This window comes from Emydura macquarii, unplaced genomic scaffold (assembly GCF_026122565.2).
Source record: "Emydura macquarii macquarii isolate MOO-44397 ecotype Brisbane River unplaced genomic scaffold, CSIRO-AGI_Emac_v2 contig_1043, whole genome shotgun sequence".
Taxonomy (NCBI): domain Eukaryota; kingdom Metazoa; phylum Chordata; order Testudines; family Chelidae; genus Emydura; species Emydura macquarii.
The window spans coordinates 15,833,944-15,852,012 of NW_027131180.1; the positions used below are offsets into that span (position 1 = coordinate 15,833,944).

The 18,069-nt window shown below is 46.4% G+C and overlaps 1 protein-coding gene across 6 annotated transcripts in view; it reads left to right on the forward strand.

Moving 5' to 3' along the window:
• The window catches only part of HSF2BP (heat shock transcription factor 2 binding protein), a 167,086-nt gene that overhangs the window by 6,389 nt on the left and 142,628 nt on the right, over nucleotides 1–18,069 (forward strand). For all 6 annotated transcript variants that reach the window (XM_067545321.1, XM_067545322.1, XM_067545319.1 and 3 more), the window contains one exon: nucleotides 8,328–8,478. In XM_067545321.1, the coding sequence (XP_067401422.1) occupies nucleotides 8,397–8,478 (82 nt within the window). In that variant the 5' untranslated portion in view covers nucleotides 8,328–8,396. The remainder of the gene's footprint in view (nucleotides 1–8,327; nucleotides 8,479–18,069) is intronic.

Genomic DNA, 18,069 nt, shown 5'->3' on the forward strand with positions numbered 1-18,069 from the left:
AGAGAACTGTGAATTAGAATTTTCTCAATTTTGTTAATTGAACATCTCAATCGAAATATGCCAGTAAGAGATTTTTTTTTTTTAATTTAGCATTAGGGAATGAAACACATCCATCTTTGATACCAATTCCAAATTGCTTTCTATTTTTCTCGAAACTGACTTGCTTCTTCATCCTTCCTTTCTGACTGCCTATCTACACAGTCCCCAGATTGGTCACGCTGTTATTCTAAACTATTGCTGCCCCATTTATCTTCCCTTTCATTGAGATTTAGTTCATTTGAATATTATTTATTTGTAATGTGGTAGCACTTAAAGACCCCAACCCAGTGTTATTGATGGGCACTGTACAAACATAAGGCAAAGAGATGGTCTCTGCCCTGAGAACATACAATCTAAGTAAGGAATCTTACTTTAATACTTTCATTTTCACTCTGTTGCCTGAACCAGAATAGGTGGGATTTTGTTAAATGCAAGATGACAAAGGTGTGATTTTGAAGGTGGGTTGGACTGGAAAAGAAACAAACAGAAGGAGAAGTAAAAATGAAGGGAAGCATACAACAGAGAAGAGAAAGAGGAGGAAGCAGGAAACCAAGAAGGGAGAGGAAATAATAGAGAGGGTCTGAGAGAAATACAAATGCTATAGGTGTTGTCCTGGTAGTTTAATGACAGTGCGTACTTGGAATGACCCTCAATCCCTCATCGAGCTGGTGGTGGAAATGTTGCAGAGGGAGTTCATTCAGCATCTTGGGGAAAAGGTTGCTTGTGTAGTTCTTTAGCAACCCCTTCTGGCTGACTGAGGGAAGCTGGAAACTGAGGGAAGCCATGTTATAGTCATGTTGGACCCAGGATATTAGAAAGACAAGGTATGTGAGGTAATATCTTTTATTGGACCAACTTCTGTTGGTAAGACAGACATCTTTTCAAGCTTAAACAGAGCTCTTCTTCAGTAGCAAGTTGGGTGTGAGGTGGAGCTGTTTTCACTAGAGCTTTCTTGCCAGAATGGTAGTTACTGGCTTATTTTAAACATTAACTGACCAGTGTGGGCATGCAGCTAGTAGTGTTGGTGGATTTACATGGCAAGGGGTGATAATCAGTTGTCCATGTATTATCTGCACATATTCTTCTTTGAGAGCTTGCTCATGTCCGTTCCACGTTAGGTGTGTGCGTGCCGCATGCAGCGTTGCCGGAGATTTTTTCCTCAGTGATATCTGTTAGGCTGGCTCTAGTGCCCTCTGGAGCTGTGCTTTTATGCACCAGTATAAGGGGCGCTACCAGCCCCACACTCTCTTGGTTCCTTCTTACCGCCCATGATGGTTGCTGAAATGACCCTTCTTGCTCTGTAAGGCTTCTTCCCAGTGGTTTTGGACTCTTATCTTTGTTTGTAGTTTGATAGTTTAGTTTATATAGCTTTTGCAAGTAGTGTTAGTGTATATAGTTAGTGTCTGTAGATAGTTCCTATCATTGAGGACTTTTCGCCCCAGGGGCCGGGCCTTCTCCGGTTCCTGGGCTTCAAGTCTTGGGCCTCCTGTGGCAAATCTGTGCCCATGAGTGACTCGAACTCCAGCTGCTTAAAATGCTTGGGGGAAACTCAGATGAAGGATGGGTGCCAAATCTGTCGGAACTTCAGACCCTGCACTAAAAAGGACCAGGACATCAGGCTGAAGGCTATCCTCATTGAAGCCACCCTCAGATCAGTCTCAGAGCTGATCTGCTCTGATTCAGTTCCAAGCACTCCATCATTGGTGCGAAGCAATTCACCAGCTTTGAGCTCTTCCTAGCGCCGCTCACCATTCATGGTGCCAAGGAAGAAGCACAAGAAGCAGGACACCAGGGGAGGGTGCTCGCCGGTGCAGAAGAGAGACAGGTGGAGTGAAGACCGCTCATTGAGATCTGTGCTGGGCCACTTTTCTGCTCCTGAACCCACGTCAGCACCGTTGACTCCGTCTAGAGCGTTGAGTCTGGTGTGGGACTCTCCACCATCACCAGGAAGCCACCACTGTGCCAACGGTCTGTCAGTGCCTTTGACCCCAGAGGCTTTCCAGGTGGCTAGGGACCATCTTAGAATCATAGAAGATTAGGATTGGACAGGACTTCAGGAAGTCATCTAGACCAACCCCCTGCTCAAAGCTGGACCAATCCTAACTAAATCATCCCAGTCAGGGCTTTGTCAGGTCAGGCCTTAAAAACCTCTAAGATTGGAGATTCCACCACCTCCCTAGGTAACCCATTCCAGTGCTTCACCAACCTCCTAGTGAAATTTTTCCCCCCCTAATATCCATCCTAGACCTCCCCCACTGCTCCTTGTTCTGTCATCTGCCACCACTGAGAACAACCTAGCTCCATCCTCTTTGGAATCCCCCTTCAGGTAGTTGAAGGCTGCTATCAAATCCCCCTTCACTCTTCTCTTCTGCAGACTAAATAAGCCCAGTTCCCTCAGCCTCTCCTCATAAGTCATGTCCCCAAACCACCTAATCATTTTCATTGCCCTCCTGTGTCCACATCTTTTCTGTAGTGGGGGGCCCAAAATTGGACACAATACTCCAGATGTGGCCTCACCAGTGCCGAATGGAGGAGAATAATCACTTCCCTTGATCTGCTGGCAGTGCTCCTACTAATGCAGCTCAATATGCCGTTAGCCTTCTTGTCAACAAGGGCACACTGTTGACTCATATCCTTCTTGTCCACTGTAACCCCCAGGTCCTTTTTTGCAAAACTGCTGCTTAGCCAGTCGGTCCCCAGATTGTAGCAATGCATAGGATTCTTCTGTCCTAAGTGCAGGACTCTGCAATTGTCCTCGTTGAACCTCATCACATTTCTTTTGGTCCAGTCCTCCAATTTGTCTAGGTCACTCTATATCCTATCCCTACCCTCCAGCATATTTACCACTCCCCCCAGCTTAGTGTCATTCACGAACTTGCTGAGGATGCAATCCATCCCATCCTCCAGATCATTAATGAAGATGTTGAACAAAACCAGCCCCAGGACTGACCCCTAGGGCACTCCGCTTGATAGCGGCTGCCAACTAGACATCAAGTCGTTGATCACTACTCGTTGAGCCGGACGATCTAGCCAGCTTCCTATCCACCTTATAGTCCATTCATTCAACCCATACTTCTTTAATCTGCTGACAAGAATACTGTGGGAGACCATATCAAAAACTTTGCTGAAGTCAAAATATATCACATCCACTGCTTTCCACACATCCACAGAATCAGTCATTTCATCATAGAAGTCAGTCAGATTGGTCAGGCATGACTTGCCTTTGGTGAATCCATGGTCACCTTCCTCTCCTCCAATAGTTTCAAAATGGATACCTTGAGGACATGCTCCTTGATTTTTCCAGGGACTGAGGTGAGGCTGACTGGTCTGCAGTTTCCCGGATCCTCCTCCTTCCCTTCTTTAAAACTGGGCAGTATATTTGCCTTTGTCCAATCGTTTGGGACCTTCCGCTATTGCCACGAGTTTTCAAAGATAGTGGCCAATGGCTCTGCAATCAGATCAGTCAACTTCTTCAGCACCCTCAGATGCACTGCATCTGGCCCCATGGACTTGTGTATGTCCAGCTTTTCTAAATAGTCCTGAACCTGTTCTTTCACTACTGAGGGCTGCTCACCTCCTCCTCATTCTGTGCTGCCCAGTGCAGTAGTCTGAGAACTGACTTTGTCTGTGAAGGCAGAGGCAAAAAAAGCATTGAGTACTTCAGCTTTTTCCACAACATCAGTCACTAGGTTGCCTCCCCCATTCAGTAAGGGGCCCACACTTTCCCTGATCACCTTCTTGTTGCTAACATATGGGTAGAAACCCTTTTTTTTTACCCTTCATGTTCCTTGTTAGCTGCAACTCCAATTGGGCTTTCATCTTCCTGATTTCACTCCTGCATGCTTGAGCAATATTTTTATATTCCTCCCTACTCATCTGTCCAAGCTTCTACTTCTTGTAAGCTTCCTTTTTGTGTTTAAGCTGACCGAAGGTTTCTCTGTTAAGCCAAGCTGGTTGCCTGCCATATTTGCTATTCTTTCAGTACATTGGGATGGTTTGTTCCTGTGCCCTCAATGAGGTTTTTAAAAATAATACAGTCAGCTGTCCTGGACTTCACTCCCCCTCAGATTAGCCTCCCAGGGGAACCTGCCCATCAGTTCCCTGGGGGAGTCAAAGTCTGCTTTTCTGGAGTCCAGGGTCTGAACTCTTTTCTTCCTTTTGTAAGGATCCTGAACTTGATGATCTCATGGTCACTGCGGCCCAGGTTGCCATCCACTTCTACTTCTCCTACCAATTTGTGAGCAGCAGGTCAAGAGGAGCATGGTCCGTAGTTGGTTCCTTCAGCATTTGCATCAGGAAGTTGTCCCCAACACTCTCCAGAAACTTCCTGGATTGTCTGTGCACTGCTATATTGTATTTTTTTTCTGCTGGTCCTGCCAACTCCAGTAGGACACCTGCCAGCTCTGAGGGCCTGGAAACAGGATGTAACAAAGAGTGTCAAGTGTCTTCTTGGTCCTTGGCCTCCTAGCACTTTCTAGGGGCAAGCTTTCCCTAATCCCAGCATCCTGATTACTGTTACACCGCTGGTCCCCGGCACCGTATGGCATCTCTTTGGAGATGAAGGGGAGCCTTACGTACTACCTAAAGCCCACAACCAGTACCCAGCTTACATGTCACCAGACTTCAGTGGGTCACTGGCCGATGCAGTGGCATTACTGGAACCCCTGGGGTTTCCCCCTGGTATGGGGTCTGTAGCAAGGCACTGTGGCCTTCCTCGGAGCCTGGGCCCGAGGAAGGGTCACTCTGCTCCCACTGGACAGAATCTGGCCCTGCAGTCCCAGCCACCCAGAAGCAGGGGGGTGGAGCCAGGGCCAGGGGAGGAAGTATAAAAGGCAGGCCCAGCAGTTCAGTACGGGGGAAGCTTCTGGCGGAGGCAGAGGTGCCTTCCCAGAGGCTGCAGCCTAGGCCCAGTACTCTACTTCCACAGGATGATGTCAGGGCCCACCAGGACCTTTTGAAGCAAGTTGTGGCAAATCTGGGCCTGGTAATCGAGGAGATCAGATAGACTTCGTACAGCCTTTTTGATATCCTGGTTGCAGCAGCTCCATCCAAGGTAGCCCTGCCCATCAATGACGCGGTGATGGGGCCAGGCAGGGCTCTGCGGCAAACTTATTCTTCTCTGCCCCCACATCAAAGAGGGCAGAGAAGAAATATGTACCAGGAAGTGGATTCGAATACCTGTACTCGCACCCCTATCACTCCCCAGGGTTTCTGGTGATGTCTGCAGTGAGCAAAAGGGACAGACAGGGCCAGTCCAGTGCTACCCCTAAGCAAAAAGACTGTAAAAAACTAGATCTTTCCGGAAGAAAGGTTTATTTGACAGACAGCCTTCAACTGTGTGTCTCCAACCAGTAAGCTTTTCTGTGGAGATATGATTTTAATCTGTGGGACTCCCTGACTAAGTTCAAAGACTCTCTGCCCTAAGATTCGAGGTAGGATTTGCTGCTCTCTTGGAAGAGGGTAATAAAGTGGTTAGGACCTCTCTTGCTAGGTGGGTTTGAATGCTGCCAACTTGGCAGCCAGACCAATGGCCTCCGCATTCACCATGAGGCGTTGCTCGTGTCTCCAGTCCTTTGGCCTTTCTCACGAGGTCCAACAGTCCATCCAGGACCTCCCCTATGCTTTTCTTGGAGCAGACGGACATGCCATTTCATGGCCAGAAGGACTTGAAGGCCACACTACAATCCTTAGGCCTTTACACTCTTGTCTGCTTCAAGGAAGCATTTCAGGCCCCAGCAGCCTCCGTGGTTCTTGGCGCCTCCAAGGCAGGAGTTCTACAAAAGAAAAGGGAGAGGTTATAAGTGATGCCAGCCACTCCCATTCACCTTAGCCTCCCAGTCAGAATCTCAGAGATAATCTGGCAGGCCCAAGCTGGCCTTTCGAAGGTGTGCCCGAGGGTGCTGTACCAGTCATCATTTCAGATCTGGCCCTCTTCCCCTTTTCTTTTTAAATGGTCTGTTGCTCTTCAGCCCAGCATGGTCATTCATAACATCAGACCCTTGGGTCCTGAGTATAGTGATAGTCAGATATACCCTTCAGTTTTTATCCACACCCCTCCCTCCCTCCCACCGCCCCATCCTTGTCCCTCTTTGGGGACTGTTCTCACAAGCAACTCCTCATCCAGGAGGTACAATCCCTTCTACATATGGGGGCTGTGGAGGAAGTTTCTTAAGAGTGAAGGGGTTTTACTCCTAGTATTTCCTAATCTCAAAAACCAAAGGGGGCCTCTGGCCCATTCTAGACCTGCATCACTTCAACAGATATCTCAATGTTCTGAATGGTCTCCCTGGCCTTCATCATTCCCTTCCTGGATCCAGGAGACTGATATGTCGCCCTCGACTTAAAGGATGCATATTTTCACATTTCTATTTTCCATGGCCACAGAAGATTTCTCAGGTTTATAGTGGGTCAGCATCACTGTCAATTCATTGCCCTTCCCTTTGGCCAATCAGCAGCCCCCTGGGTTTTTACGAAGTGTATGGTGGTTATATCAGCCTTCCTCAGGTGGCGAGGCTTACCCATACCTCGATGACTGACTGATCAAAGGTCGGTTTCAGGCTCAAGTACAGAACAGCATCAGTATGGTCCGAGCCACCTTCAGAGCACTGGGCCTGCTGATGAATGAGCAGAAGTCAACTCTGGTCCCGATCCAGAGAATAGAATTTATTGGGGCAGTGCTCGACTCAACCCAACTCAGGGCCTTCCTCCTGAAGGCTCGATTCCAGACCATGTCAGACCTGATATCCAAGGTCATGGTCCACCCAATCATGACAACTTGGGTTTGCCTCAAGCTGCTGGGGCATATGGCGGCATGTACTTATGTAGTTCAGCACACAAGGTTGAGCCTCAGGCCCCTCCAGATGTACCTAGCATCAGTGTACTACCCAAGCAGACACCACCTGGAGTCAGTGCTCATGGTCTCTCTCCTGTTCCTTGCCTCCCTGGACTGGTGGAATGCCCCAAGATTAGTAATGATGAGGGTGCCCTTTTTTACCCCTCAACTGTTGGTAGCCTTAATATCGGACGCATCAGCCCTAAGGTGGGGAGCCCACCACAACAATCTCAGGGCCTCAGCTCCCAAGAAGAACTCTCTCAGGACAAAAACATCAGGGAGCTCAGGGCACTATGCTTGGCATACCCAGTGTTTCTTCCCTTGATCTCATACGAGATGGTGCAAGTCCTGGCAGACAATACTGCGGCCATGTTTTACATCGACAGGCAGGGAGGGGCTCAATCTTTGGCCTTGTATCAGCAGGCCATCTGACTTCTGTGTGGAACTCCATTTATCCTGAGCTGTCACATCTCCTGGGAGCCTGGAACATGCTGACTGATCACCTCAGCAGATCCTTTTCCTCTTACCATGACTGATCACTTCCACATGAGGTAACCAGATTCATCTTTCAAAGGTGAGGGTCTCCCCAGTTGGACCTGTTCACTACCAGTAGAACAGGAAATATCATCAGATTTGTTCACTGTACAGGCATAGCCCAGGCTCTCTCTCCGATGCCTTCCACCTCTCTCGTGAACAGATCAGCTACTTTATGCCTTTCCCTGAAATTAGAGCTGAGTCTTCAGTTTATTTTGGCATTGAGATTTTTATTTTAGATCATGTTTTTTTTTTAAATCAGAGCTAATTTTCTCAGACTGCAGAGTTGACATGGATGCTACAGCAATAGTTAGGTATAAGAAGAGGAATTACGATTCTTATTGGACTTGCCTCAGAATTTAATTGCTTCTATGAGTCTTGGTTCACCATGAATGTTAATTTAAGAATTTTTTAAATTTAATTGATCTTTGGTGGTGAATATAAATATTTCCAGTAGAAGAACTATTATAATTTAGCAACATGGGTTCAGAGGTCTTTTGAGTTCATTTAAAAGAATTATGAATGATACAGTGTAAGCCTTAGGAAATTTTAAAGACAATAGTGAGCATGTGTATGATACTTCATATTTTCATAGTAGTGCACAACCAATTGATTTTCACTACACTTTGAGGTAAATTATACCTCTTTTAGATGGGGTTATTGACATAGAGAGGTGATGTGATTTGCCCAAGGCTATACAGTGACACAATTGGGATTAGAATAGAGGAGTTTGTCTCTCAGGGCCATACTTTAAAAAAACACTAGGTAACATTTCCTCTTAAAATAAAATTCTATATTTCTGAAGAGATATTGAACAGAGGGAGATACATTTGTGGGAGAGAAGGAAGGAAGTGTAACTAGAACGCAAATGAGAGACTGTTGCAGATTAACAAAGGTATCTGTGGTCTGTTTCATGTTTCAGAAAGCCAGAACCAAAGAGGAGTTTGTTAAAGTCAAAAAGAGAGATTTGGAGAGACTAACAACTGAAGTGATGCAATTACGGGACTTCCTACCTAAAATACTGAATGGAGATGTCTTGGAGAGCTTCCAGAAATTGGATGTTATTGAAACAAGTGAGTTCCACCACATTAGCAGTAATCCTAAATAATACCAACACTGTTTAGAACAAACATAGCCCAGTTTGTACAAATGTCTATAGATTTTTGTTGATGAATTCTGCTTAAATATTTTGTTAAAGGACAACTCCGGTGTTTTTCAAAATTTCAGAATTAACTAGACTTATGTCAATCAATTAAAAAAAATATGTTTTTACAAAAAATTAGTTAACTTAGGACAAAACCTTTATTTACTCAATGCAAGCTGCCATTTTTCTGCCAAAAGACAGAAAGGAAGAGATAATGGATCAGGAAGAAACTCATTCTATTTTGAAAACCATGAGAAAAATATTCTGTTTTTGAAAACTAATTTTAAGTGAATTGCAAAATAAGTTTATTTAAGACACTTTGAAATATATATTTTTATATTTAATTTACCTTTTGTATTTTTTTTGCCAGAAAGTTTCCAGAAATTTCATATGAAGATTGATAACTTATCTCTCCCACTCTGAGATGATATGCTTCTGATCTCTGTCCCTAAACTCTGTTTCTTCAGACTTGATCACTCTCCCAGACGATCCTTTCTTTCAGCCTACATTCTGACCTCAGAGCTAAATCTCTGCATCCTGCAGCCCACCTGCAGTAGCCCCTCCACCTGGCCTCTGGGAACAGGTCTGGACTGAGGAAGCAAGGAATAAATGTGAAAATAGAGTAAATAGGGTAGGTCTCCACTTGAATTTTTAGTTGCATTAATTAAGATGTGTTAACTAACAGTTGTAAATTGTAGAGTAGACAGGCCACACAACTTTGTTTCTTGTCATGTATAACCGTAGGGTTAAATGTTCATATCCTGTCTACACTAGAATTTACAATTGTATTTGTCAATACATGCTAATTAACATGACTAAAATTTCAAGTGTGGACATATCCTAAGAATTACAATAAAACAAGATTCTATTTACTGAGTCAAGAACTTCTTAAATATATTGAAACACTTAAAATTGACATTTAAAAATCCAGCACTTTCCCATTGATTTAATCACAATTAATTTCTTCCGAACCTGTTATCAGAAAAGTGGAGGCCCTAAGTGTGTGGTACAAGCTCAGACATCCATTGCCTAGAAAACTTGAAACTTGAAGAGATTTTTCTGTTTTAATTTTTAACTAGTATGTGAATAGTACTGTATTTGTTGTTCAGTGTTTGATGGGAAAACAGTTTCTTTTTAAGGTAGTCACTAGAAAATTTCATACCTAATTTCCAAGGTTATATTTGTGCATTATCTCCAGAGTAGCACATTGTAACCAAACTGGAATATTCTTATTGTTTGAATCAGTCCTGATTTATAAATATTTTGTTGGATTTTTCAAAATTTATTTAATATTTGAAATCCAACAATAAAACAGGAGAACATTCAATACAGCAATGGTAGTTTAGAAAAAAATGTGGCCTCTGAGGAGCCAGACCAGAATTTATGGTCCAAGGAGGCTAAGGTAGCTTTACACCATCATTGTGCTCTCTTGATTCTGGGCTTCTCTGGGGACCAGAGAACAATCTGGCATTGGGTTCAAAGTAGAGATTGGTGCTGGAGCTTTAATCTAGAGCATTTTCAGAGGTTAACTATATTTCATAGTCCCATTTAGAAATAAACTCTTCTATTCTAAAGAATATTTTAACACTAACCCATCAAAGAACCAAAGGTGTGTCTTCATATAAAGCTGCCAGACCTTTCATACAACTGCAGACACACTCAGCAGCATGTTTGGATAAAGATACCACTTCTCTCTCAGTATCATCATCACACATAATCACTAGGTTTATTTGTTTCCACTCCACTGAGGATTTTCTTACTGGCTTGGTGTCCTGTAATATAGCTTCTTAAGTATTTTTACAAAAATACTTTAAGATTTATAAGGCTGCTATATGTTGCAGATTTGGTGAGCTGAGAACAACAGATTTTTGAATTTTTGTTCCGATTTGGGAATATTCTTTTTCAAATATTCAAAATTTATTATAGTAGGGAGATTTTGTTACCTGCCCAGCTTGAGTTTCTACAGAAAATTAGGCCTTGTCTACACTAGAAATTTTTGTCGACACAAGTTTTACTGACATACAGCCACCGCTGTAATTAAACCGCTGTTGAATGTCTTCACTGTCTCTTTCTGTCAGTGGAGTGCATTCACACTATTAGCTCTTTTGTCGACAAAGGCAGCATTGCACTGTGGATAACTATCCCACTGTGCAACTGCATGCAGGGTGCTTTGGAAAGGGTTGCAATGCCTCACAGGACAGGCAGTGTCACATGAAGTTTTCTGTCAGAATCCCATCATTCCATGGGCATCCTACTAGTATGACAGCCACTTTTAAACTGCCCTGTCAGCAAAACTGACACTGCTGAACACAAACACAACAAGCCCGCAGAAGTGGGGGGAAGAGGGGGAGAGAGTGTGTGACAGAGAGAGTGTGTGTGTGTGTGTGTGTGTGTGTGTGTGTGTGTGTGTGTGTGTGTGTGTGAGAGAGAGATAGAGAGACACACACACACAGACAGACAGAGTGTATGTTGGGGGACAGTGAGTGTGTCCGCATGCATCACTGTCTCTTTAAGTTCAGACAGCAGTAGCTGGAAGCAACCAATCCTGAGGCAGAAGCTGCTGTACAGACAGCTGGTGTCCCATGTCGTTGTCTCTGGGAAAGGGAGGAGCCCCTTTCAGGTGGCAAGAGTCTTGCTGGCTTTGCCTCCGCCGCCTCTGCCCCAGCCTCCACTGAGGGAGAAGGGGCCAGAGTCACAGGGGGAGCCCACGTTGGATCCCCCTGAATGGTTCAGGAGATCCCCGGTGCGGGGAGGAAGATCTGCGAGCCAGTTGACTAGGATAGAGCAGCGCCGTTCCCTTAGAAGCTGTTCCAGATTGTGGTTGTTGGGCCGACCTGCACCGAGATGGGAGACGGAGTCACCCTCCCGATGCCAGTCTCAATCCCAGGCACTGGGAGAAGCCCACTTCAGGAGACGGCACCAGTCGCGATCGCCCACTGGGCGCCACTCCATAGATCAATCTTCCCACTCCCCAGCGCCAAAGAGTTCGCCTGCACCGAGGTAGCGCAGAACCCGGTCAGCGGAAACAGACTCGGCACTGAGGAGTTCGCCTGCACCAAAAGTTTGTTTCTTTCACCCCCAAAGTTTGTTTCTTTCCCCCAGCAACCCTCCATCTTCATCCCTCTTCAGGGACCACTCTCATGAGCAACTTCTCATTCAAGAGGTGGAGACCCTCCTCAGCCTGGGAGCAGTGGAAAAGGTCCCTCAGGGCATGACAGGAAGAGGGTTCTCCTAGAGGTACTTCCTCATTCCCAAAGTGAAAGAGGGTCTAAGGCCCATATTAGACTTGTGTTGTCTCAACAAATATATCAGGAGACTCAAGTTTCGCATGATCTCCCTAGCTTCAGTAATCCCTTCCCTGGATCCAGGAGACTGGTATGCCTCCCTTGATCTCAAGGACACATATTTTCACATATCTATCCTCCCCAGCCACAGGTGCTTCCTTCGCTTCATGGTGGCTGGCTCCCACTACCAATTTACAGCTTTACTCTTTGGCCTGTCCTTGGCCCCCAGGGTGTTTACCAAATGCATGGCAGTGGTGGCTAGACATCTAAGGTCAAAGTGGGTACAAATTTTCCCCTACATGAACGATTGGCTAATCAAGGGCAGGTCCAGGTCCCAAGTTCAGAGCAGTGTGAGTCTCACATGCACCACTTGCTACTGGCTGGGCTTGCTGATAAATGAACAAAAGTCCAAGTTAAATCCTGTGCAGTGCATAGAGTTCATCGGCGTGATCTTCAATGCTTCCCAGGCCAGGGCCTTCCTGCCCCAGTCGCGCTTCGAGGCAATGTCCTCCATTATTGCCCAACTGTGCCAATGCCCTACGACAACAGCCAGGCATTGCCTGCAGCCGTTAGGACACATGGTGGCCTACACCTATGTGGTAAGGCTGGCTTACCTGAAACTCAGACTGCTTCAAGCATGGTTGGCCTCCGTGTACATTCCGAGCAGATACCCTCTGGATTGAGTGGTCACAGTCCCCCCCCCTTACGTCCTAGTCTCCTTAGATTGGTGGAGGACCCTTCAGGCAGTGTTGAAGAATGTTCTGTTCAAGGAGCTAATTCTCTGTTACCATAATATCGGACGCCTTGGACGTAGGGCGGGGGGCACATATGAGCGCTGACCTCGGCACACAGGGGATCTGGTTGAGGGAAGAGAGGCGTCTGCACATCAGTGTGAAAGAACTGTGGGCCATTCGCCTGGCGTGCAGAATGTTTTGCCGCTTCATTGTGGGCAGGGTAGTACAGGTGCTGACAGACAATACAGCAGCCATGTACTACATCAACAGGCGGGGGGAGCTTGCTCTTCAGCCCTCTGCAGAGAAGCTATTCATCTGTGGGACTTTGCCATGAGGCACGATTTGCACATGATAGCCTCTCACCTCCCGGGGGTGAGGAACAACAAGGCTGACTGCCTCAGCAGGTCATTCTTATCCCGCCACAATTGGTCATTATGCATAAAGGGTGGAGCAGCCACAACTTGCTTTCAGTTCCCTCTTACCATCTGTGGCAGTGAGGTGGAACCTGGATGGTGTTCAGCCCCCTACTTGTTTCTCAGTTTCTGCTTCAGTGTTTTACTGACTTCATGGAAGAACTACCTTCATCCAACATTTCTTCTATCTAAATTGGACATTTAAAAAAAAAAAATCTAATTCAGCAACCCTCCTGAACAGTAGGCTAAGGCACTCCATGTCACAGCAGATGTCTTTTCTGCCTCAGGGAAGGTTATATCCCCGATAAATGTTCAGTCTACCATTCCTTCTTGTCCCACACCTGAAAATCCAGAAATGTGATGCTAAAATTGCAGTCACGTGGGATATCTGTGAAGATTAGATCTGATCCCTAGGTGGTAAAAGAACCATCAAACCAGAGTCAGGAAGGCTAGCCATGTCAAGTGGCCCAGCAAGTATACCTCATGTGTGAGTGGGGAGAAGAAAACATTAAAAAGTGCCAAAATTCCCAGCTTGGGCTCTAGGATCCTTGAAATTGACTACTCAGCATCAGCAGCCTCATTACCAACTCCAGGACAGGCAGGCGAAGTACCTATCCCTCTCGCTTCAAAAGGGATTGAAGGACAGACCCACACCGAGCATAAGTGTAGCTTTGAGCACTCTGTGGTAGTGCCTTGCAAGAAGGACTCAAAGCACTACCCCACAGACAGACTGTCCTACGCCCACATCCCAGTAGTTGTTGGCAGATTACTGGCACTCGCCTTTGTCGACTTAGGCGGCGGGCAGATGCTCATACAATGGCAGCTGGATCCTCCAGCGGACCCCAGCCAGAGGTTGATCCATCTACAGTGTGTCCAAAGTAATACGAAGCTGTATCCCAGTGCCAGGATCCTGCTGACCATGAGCGGGGTGACTCGACGGATGATAGTAGGGCTGACACCTAGGCTTGCCCACCCCATGATCCTGGAAAGGGACTGGCCAGACTTCCCCAGCATCCTGAGCACTGTGAACCTGGGGACCCTTCCTGTGCCAATGGCCTTGAAAAGAGCTACCCTAGATATAGAACCTGAGCCAGAAGAGGACCATGACCTCCGCAACCTGGACAGAGAGTGTGCGACTCCCCTGTCCACTGATGAGGAGGGCCCCAGGCTGGACATCGATTTTAGTCAGGATAAGAAGGAAGACCCCACACTCAGCCAGGCATAAAAATAGCTGGCTGCAGTGAACAGAGGGGTAGCTGACCCCCAACGAGTGAACCAGTGGCCCTGATTCGAGCCAACCAATGACCGCCTCTATCATGTCGACCAGGATCCCCAAACCCAAGAGACCCGGACCCCGTTACTAATACCCTGGTGTTACTGCTGGGCTGCTTTGAAACTGGCCCACAGTGTCCCCACCGTGAGCCACCTAGGGCACGAGAAGACCCTGGCCCGAGTCCTGATGCAGTCTTTTTGGCCCAGAGTGCATCAGGAAGCAAAAACTATTGTAACTCATGCCCCGAATGCCAGCTCTGCGTAGGGTACCGATGGCTCTCCTGGTCCCCTTCGAGCGGGGTGCTGTGGACCTTGGGGGACTCCTCCTGAAAAGTGCCACTGGGTTTTGCTGCTACTTCTTCGAGTGGAGTCCTTTGGATGCTCCGCTTTAGGAGATTGCGCACCCCTGCGCTTCTAGTCAAGAGAATTTTGACAGCAGTACCTGGGTGGGCCAAATGTGTGCTCTACCTGTCTCACGCCTGTGGCAGCAGTTAATTAACACTGGGAGGCCGGCCCCCTTTCAGTTCCTTCTCTACCGCACTTGGTCCGAGTCAGAGCTCCAGCAGTGCCTTGGCTTGATTTACCTCAGACGTGATTGTTACCCCTTTGTACCACTGGTATGTAATAGTTAGATTAGTGTTGTTAGTATAGCTAGATTAGTGGACTAAGACTTTGTCCCCATTAAAAAACAAAAATCTTCATAAGTTCATCCTGTCTGGGATATTCCCTTTAAAATGCTGTGCTCTCCTGGATTTAAATATTGCCTCTCCTGCCATGAGGCAATTCCTATTTCTGACGGACATTCACAATGCATCAGGTGCCTGGGAGAAACCCACATACCCCAAAAGTGTACCCATTGCTTTCATCTGAAATCCCATACAAGAAAAGCAAGGGACCTCAAACTTAAACTTATTCTCATGGAGAAATCCTGCTTCAGACCCAGGACCACAAACTTCTGGTGACTGACCACTAAAGACTGCTTCTGACAGATTCCCCTCCTCAGCTTCATGTGGGAGGGACCTGTTTCCTAAAAGTCTAGCAAAGAGGAGAGCTTTGATTTCCTACCTAAACTAAAAAGAAGTGTTCTCTGGTTTGGTCTACTGCATCAGTATTGACCACGCCATGGCCCAAGTACCTTCAAGTTGGCGGGGACTTCCAGTACCATTGGTACCATTAAAGCGACAGACCCTAAGCAGGCAGGCTCCAAAAAGGAAGGCAGAGAAAAGGCTGACCTTCCCACTATGGCACCGGCAGCAGCTACAAAATCCTCCAAACTGAGTGCATCTGCAATTTCTAAGGCACCAGCGCCACCTACTGGTTCTCTGTTGCACATCTCTGATGCATCGACACCGAAGCCTCCTAAGTCTTCAGCACAGTCACCGTCAGCACCTATCCCCACAGTACTGCACTACCTACCAGTACTGCAACAATTCTCGGTACCGCAACAGATGCATACACTTCCTCCCGTACCAAAAATACATCAGTTCTGTGCCCCTATGGATCTGAAAGTGATCCTGGAATCTGAGTCCCCTCCCTTCGGTATCGACATTGCATCAGTGCTTTTAGTTCCACGCACTCTACCAGCAGCACTTGTCCCCCACTTCTCCAGCGAGGTGGATGAGGAGGGGGAACTTTTTTCATCTCAGCATTCCTCGCCCCTGCAGGTCAGTATAAGATCTGAGCCACAAGAACCTCGTAGATATCATGCCAGACCACATGTACGGGGGTGATATGGACACCCATGGGGAACCCCATCTGTGTGTTTCCCACCATTCTGGAACCTGTGGGTGGCATACAGGCAATATTATCCCAAGTCACCATGTGGTAGGGAAATACGTGCACACTCTTCTCCAAAGTCAGTAGTGCCACCCGATGTCTCCCAAGAACAGACTTTTGAGGAAGCAGAGCAAGACTTAGACCAGGAGGCTATTCCTTCAACCTTCCTCACCTGACGAGCCCATCATGCTCCTTCTTCTCCCCTCCCCCCACTGGAGACAATTTCAAACCATTTCAGGAACTGTTTAAAAGGATAGCCGACACACTACAAATCCCTCTCAAAGAGGTTACCAAATCTCAGCAAAAGCTGTTGGACATATTCCATACATCAACATCTTCCAAGATTGCTTTGCCCATAAATGATGCCGTTATGGAGCCTGGCACAACCATCTGGCAAAACCCTGCCACAATCCCACTTATGTGTAAGCCAAAAAATATAATTGATCTTTGAAGGGGCTAGAATTTTTATTTTCCCACCTCCAATCAAATTTTCTTGTGATGGACGTGGTTAATGAAAGAGGCAGACAACATTATTCCAGGACTACACCTTATGATAAGGAGTGGAAAAGGCTGGATCTACTCGGCCACAAGGCCTACTCATCGGTGATATTACAGTTTAGAATCACCAACTATGAAACTCCCTTGGCAAAATATGACCACATGACACATTCGAAGTTAGACTTTATTGACATTATACCAGAGGAAAAAAGAGCGCAGTTTACATCACTCATTTCCAAAGGCTTCCTTATAGCTCGAACAGCCCTTCAGGCATCACTGGATTCTGCTGACGTGGAGGTGAGGAACATTGCAACTAACATAGTAATGCACTGGCCCTCCTGGCTGCACCTGTCTGGGCTTCCAAGGAAGGTGCAATTTACAGTAGAGGACCTTCCTTTCAAGAGTTCGAAACTGTTCGCCAGCAAAACTGATGTCACTTCACTCCTTAAAGGACTCGAGAGCCACTATTAGATTTCTAACATCTATACACCTGCAACAAAATGCAAACAAGGCAAATATTACATATCACAACATCTTAAACAACCTCTGTACACGCAGAACCAGAGACAGTATGATCCTCACAGATGTAGGCAAAGACCACCCAAGCGAAGGTCAAACTCTTTGCAGCTCTGCATATTGCAACCAACCTCTGAACACCAAATTTGAAGGTTTGGTAGAGGGCTTGACAGACCTTCCCCAACCATTGTTGCTAACACCATGCTTCACCAACTGTCTATTTACAGACTGCCTAGTACCATTCTACCCAGTCTGGCGTATCATCACTTCAGACAAATGGGACTAGAGATCATCAAGAACAGCTACTCATTCAGTTCTTCTCCATACTCCTACCCACCCTCCTTCCTCATCCATCTTCAGGGATCCCTCTCACAAATGACTCCTGAGACAGGAAATGGAACATTTTCTTCAATTAAGTGTGGTGGAACCAGTGCTGGTACAACACACTATTTCCCTTATTTCTTAACGCAGAAGAAGTCTGGGGAATGGAGACCCATTCTTGATCTCAGGAAACTAAACAAATTTGTCAAAACAACATTTCAGGCTGGCTACATTAGCAACAATAATTCCTGCATTGGAATGGGGGATTTGGTTTGCAGCCCTCGACCTGCAAGATGCATATTTTCACATTGCTATTCACCCAGCACACAGGCGATTCCTCCTATTTGTACTGAGACAAGACCACTTCCAATACACAGAATTACCTTTTGGCATCTCTATGGCCCCCCTGAGTGTTTTCCCAAGTCCTAGCAGTGGCAGCAGCCCATCTACACAAGAAAGGGGTCATAATATACCCATATTTAGATGATTTTCTCAAGGCTCATACTGGAGGAAAAGCAATCAAAGCTATACAAAAGACAAGGTCACTCTTCACAGTGCGTGGTCTACAAATAAACCTTCAAAAGTCAACGCTAACACCAGTTCAACAACTGGACTTTATTAGAGCCTACCTCAACTCGGTAGAGGCAAAAGCATCACTACCACCTCAGAGATTCATCATTCTGGCAAACCCAGTTGGTACCATGAT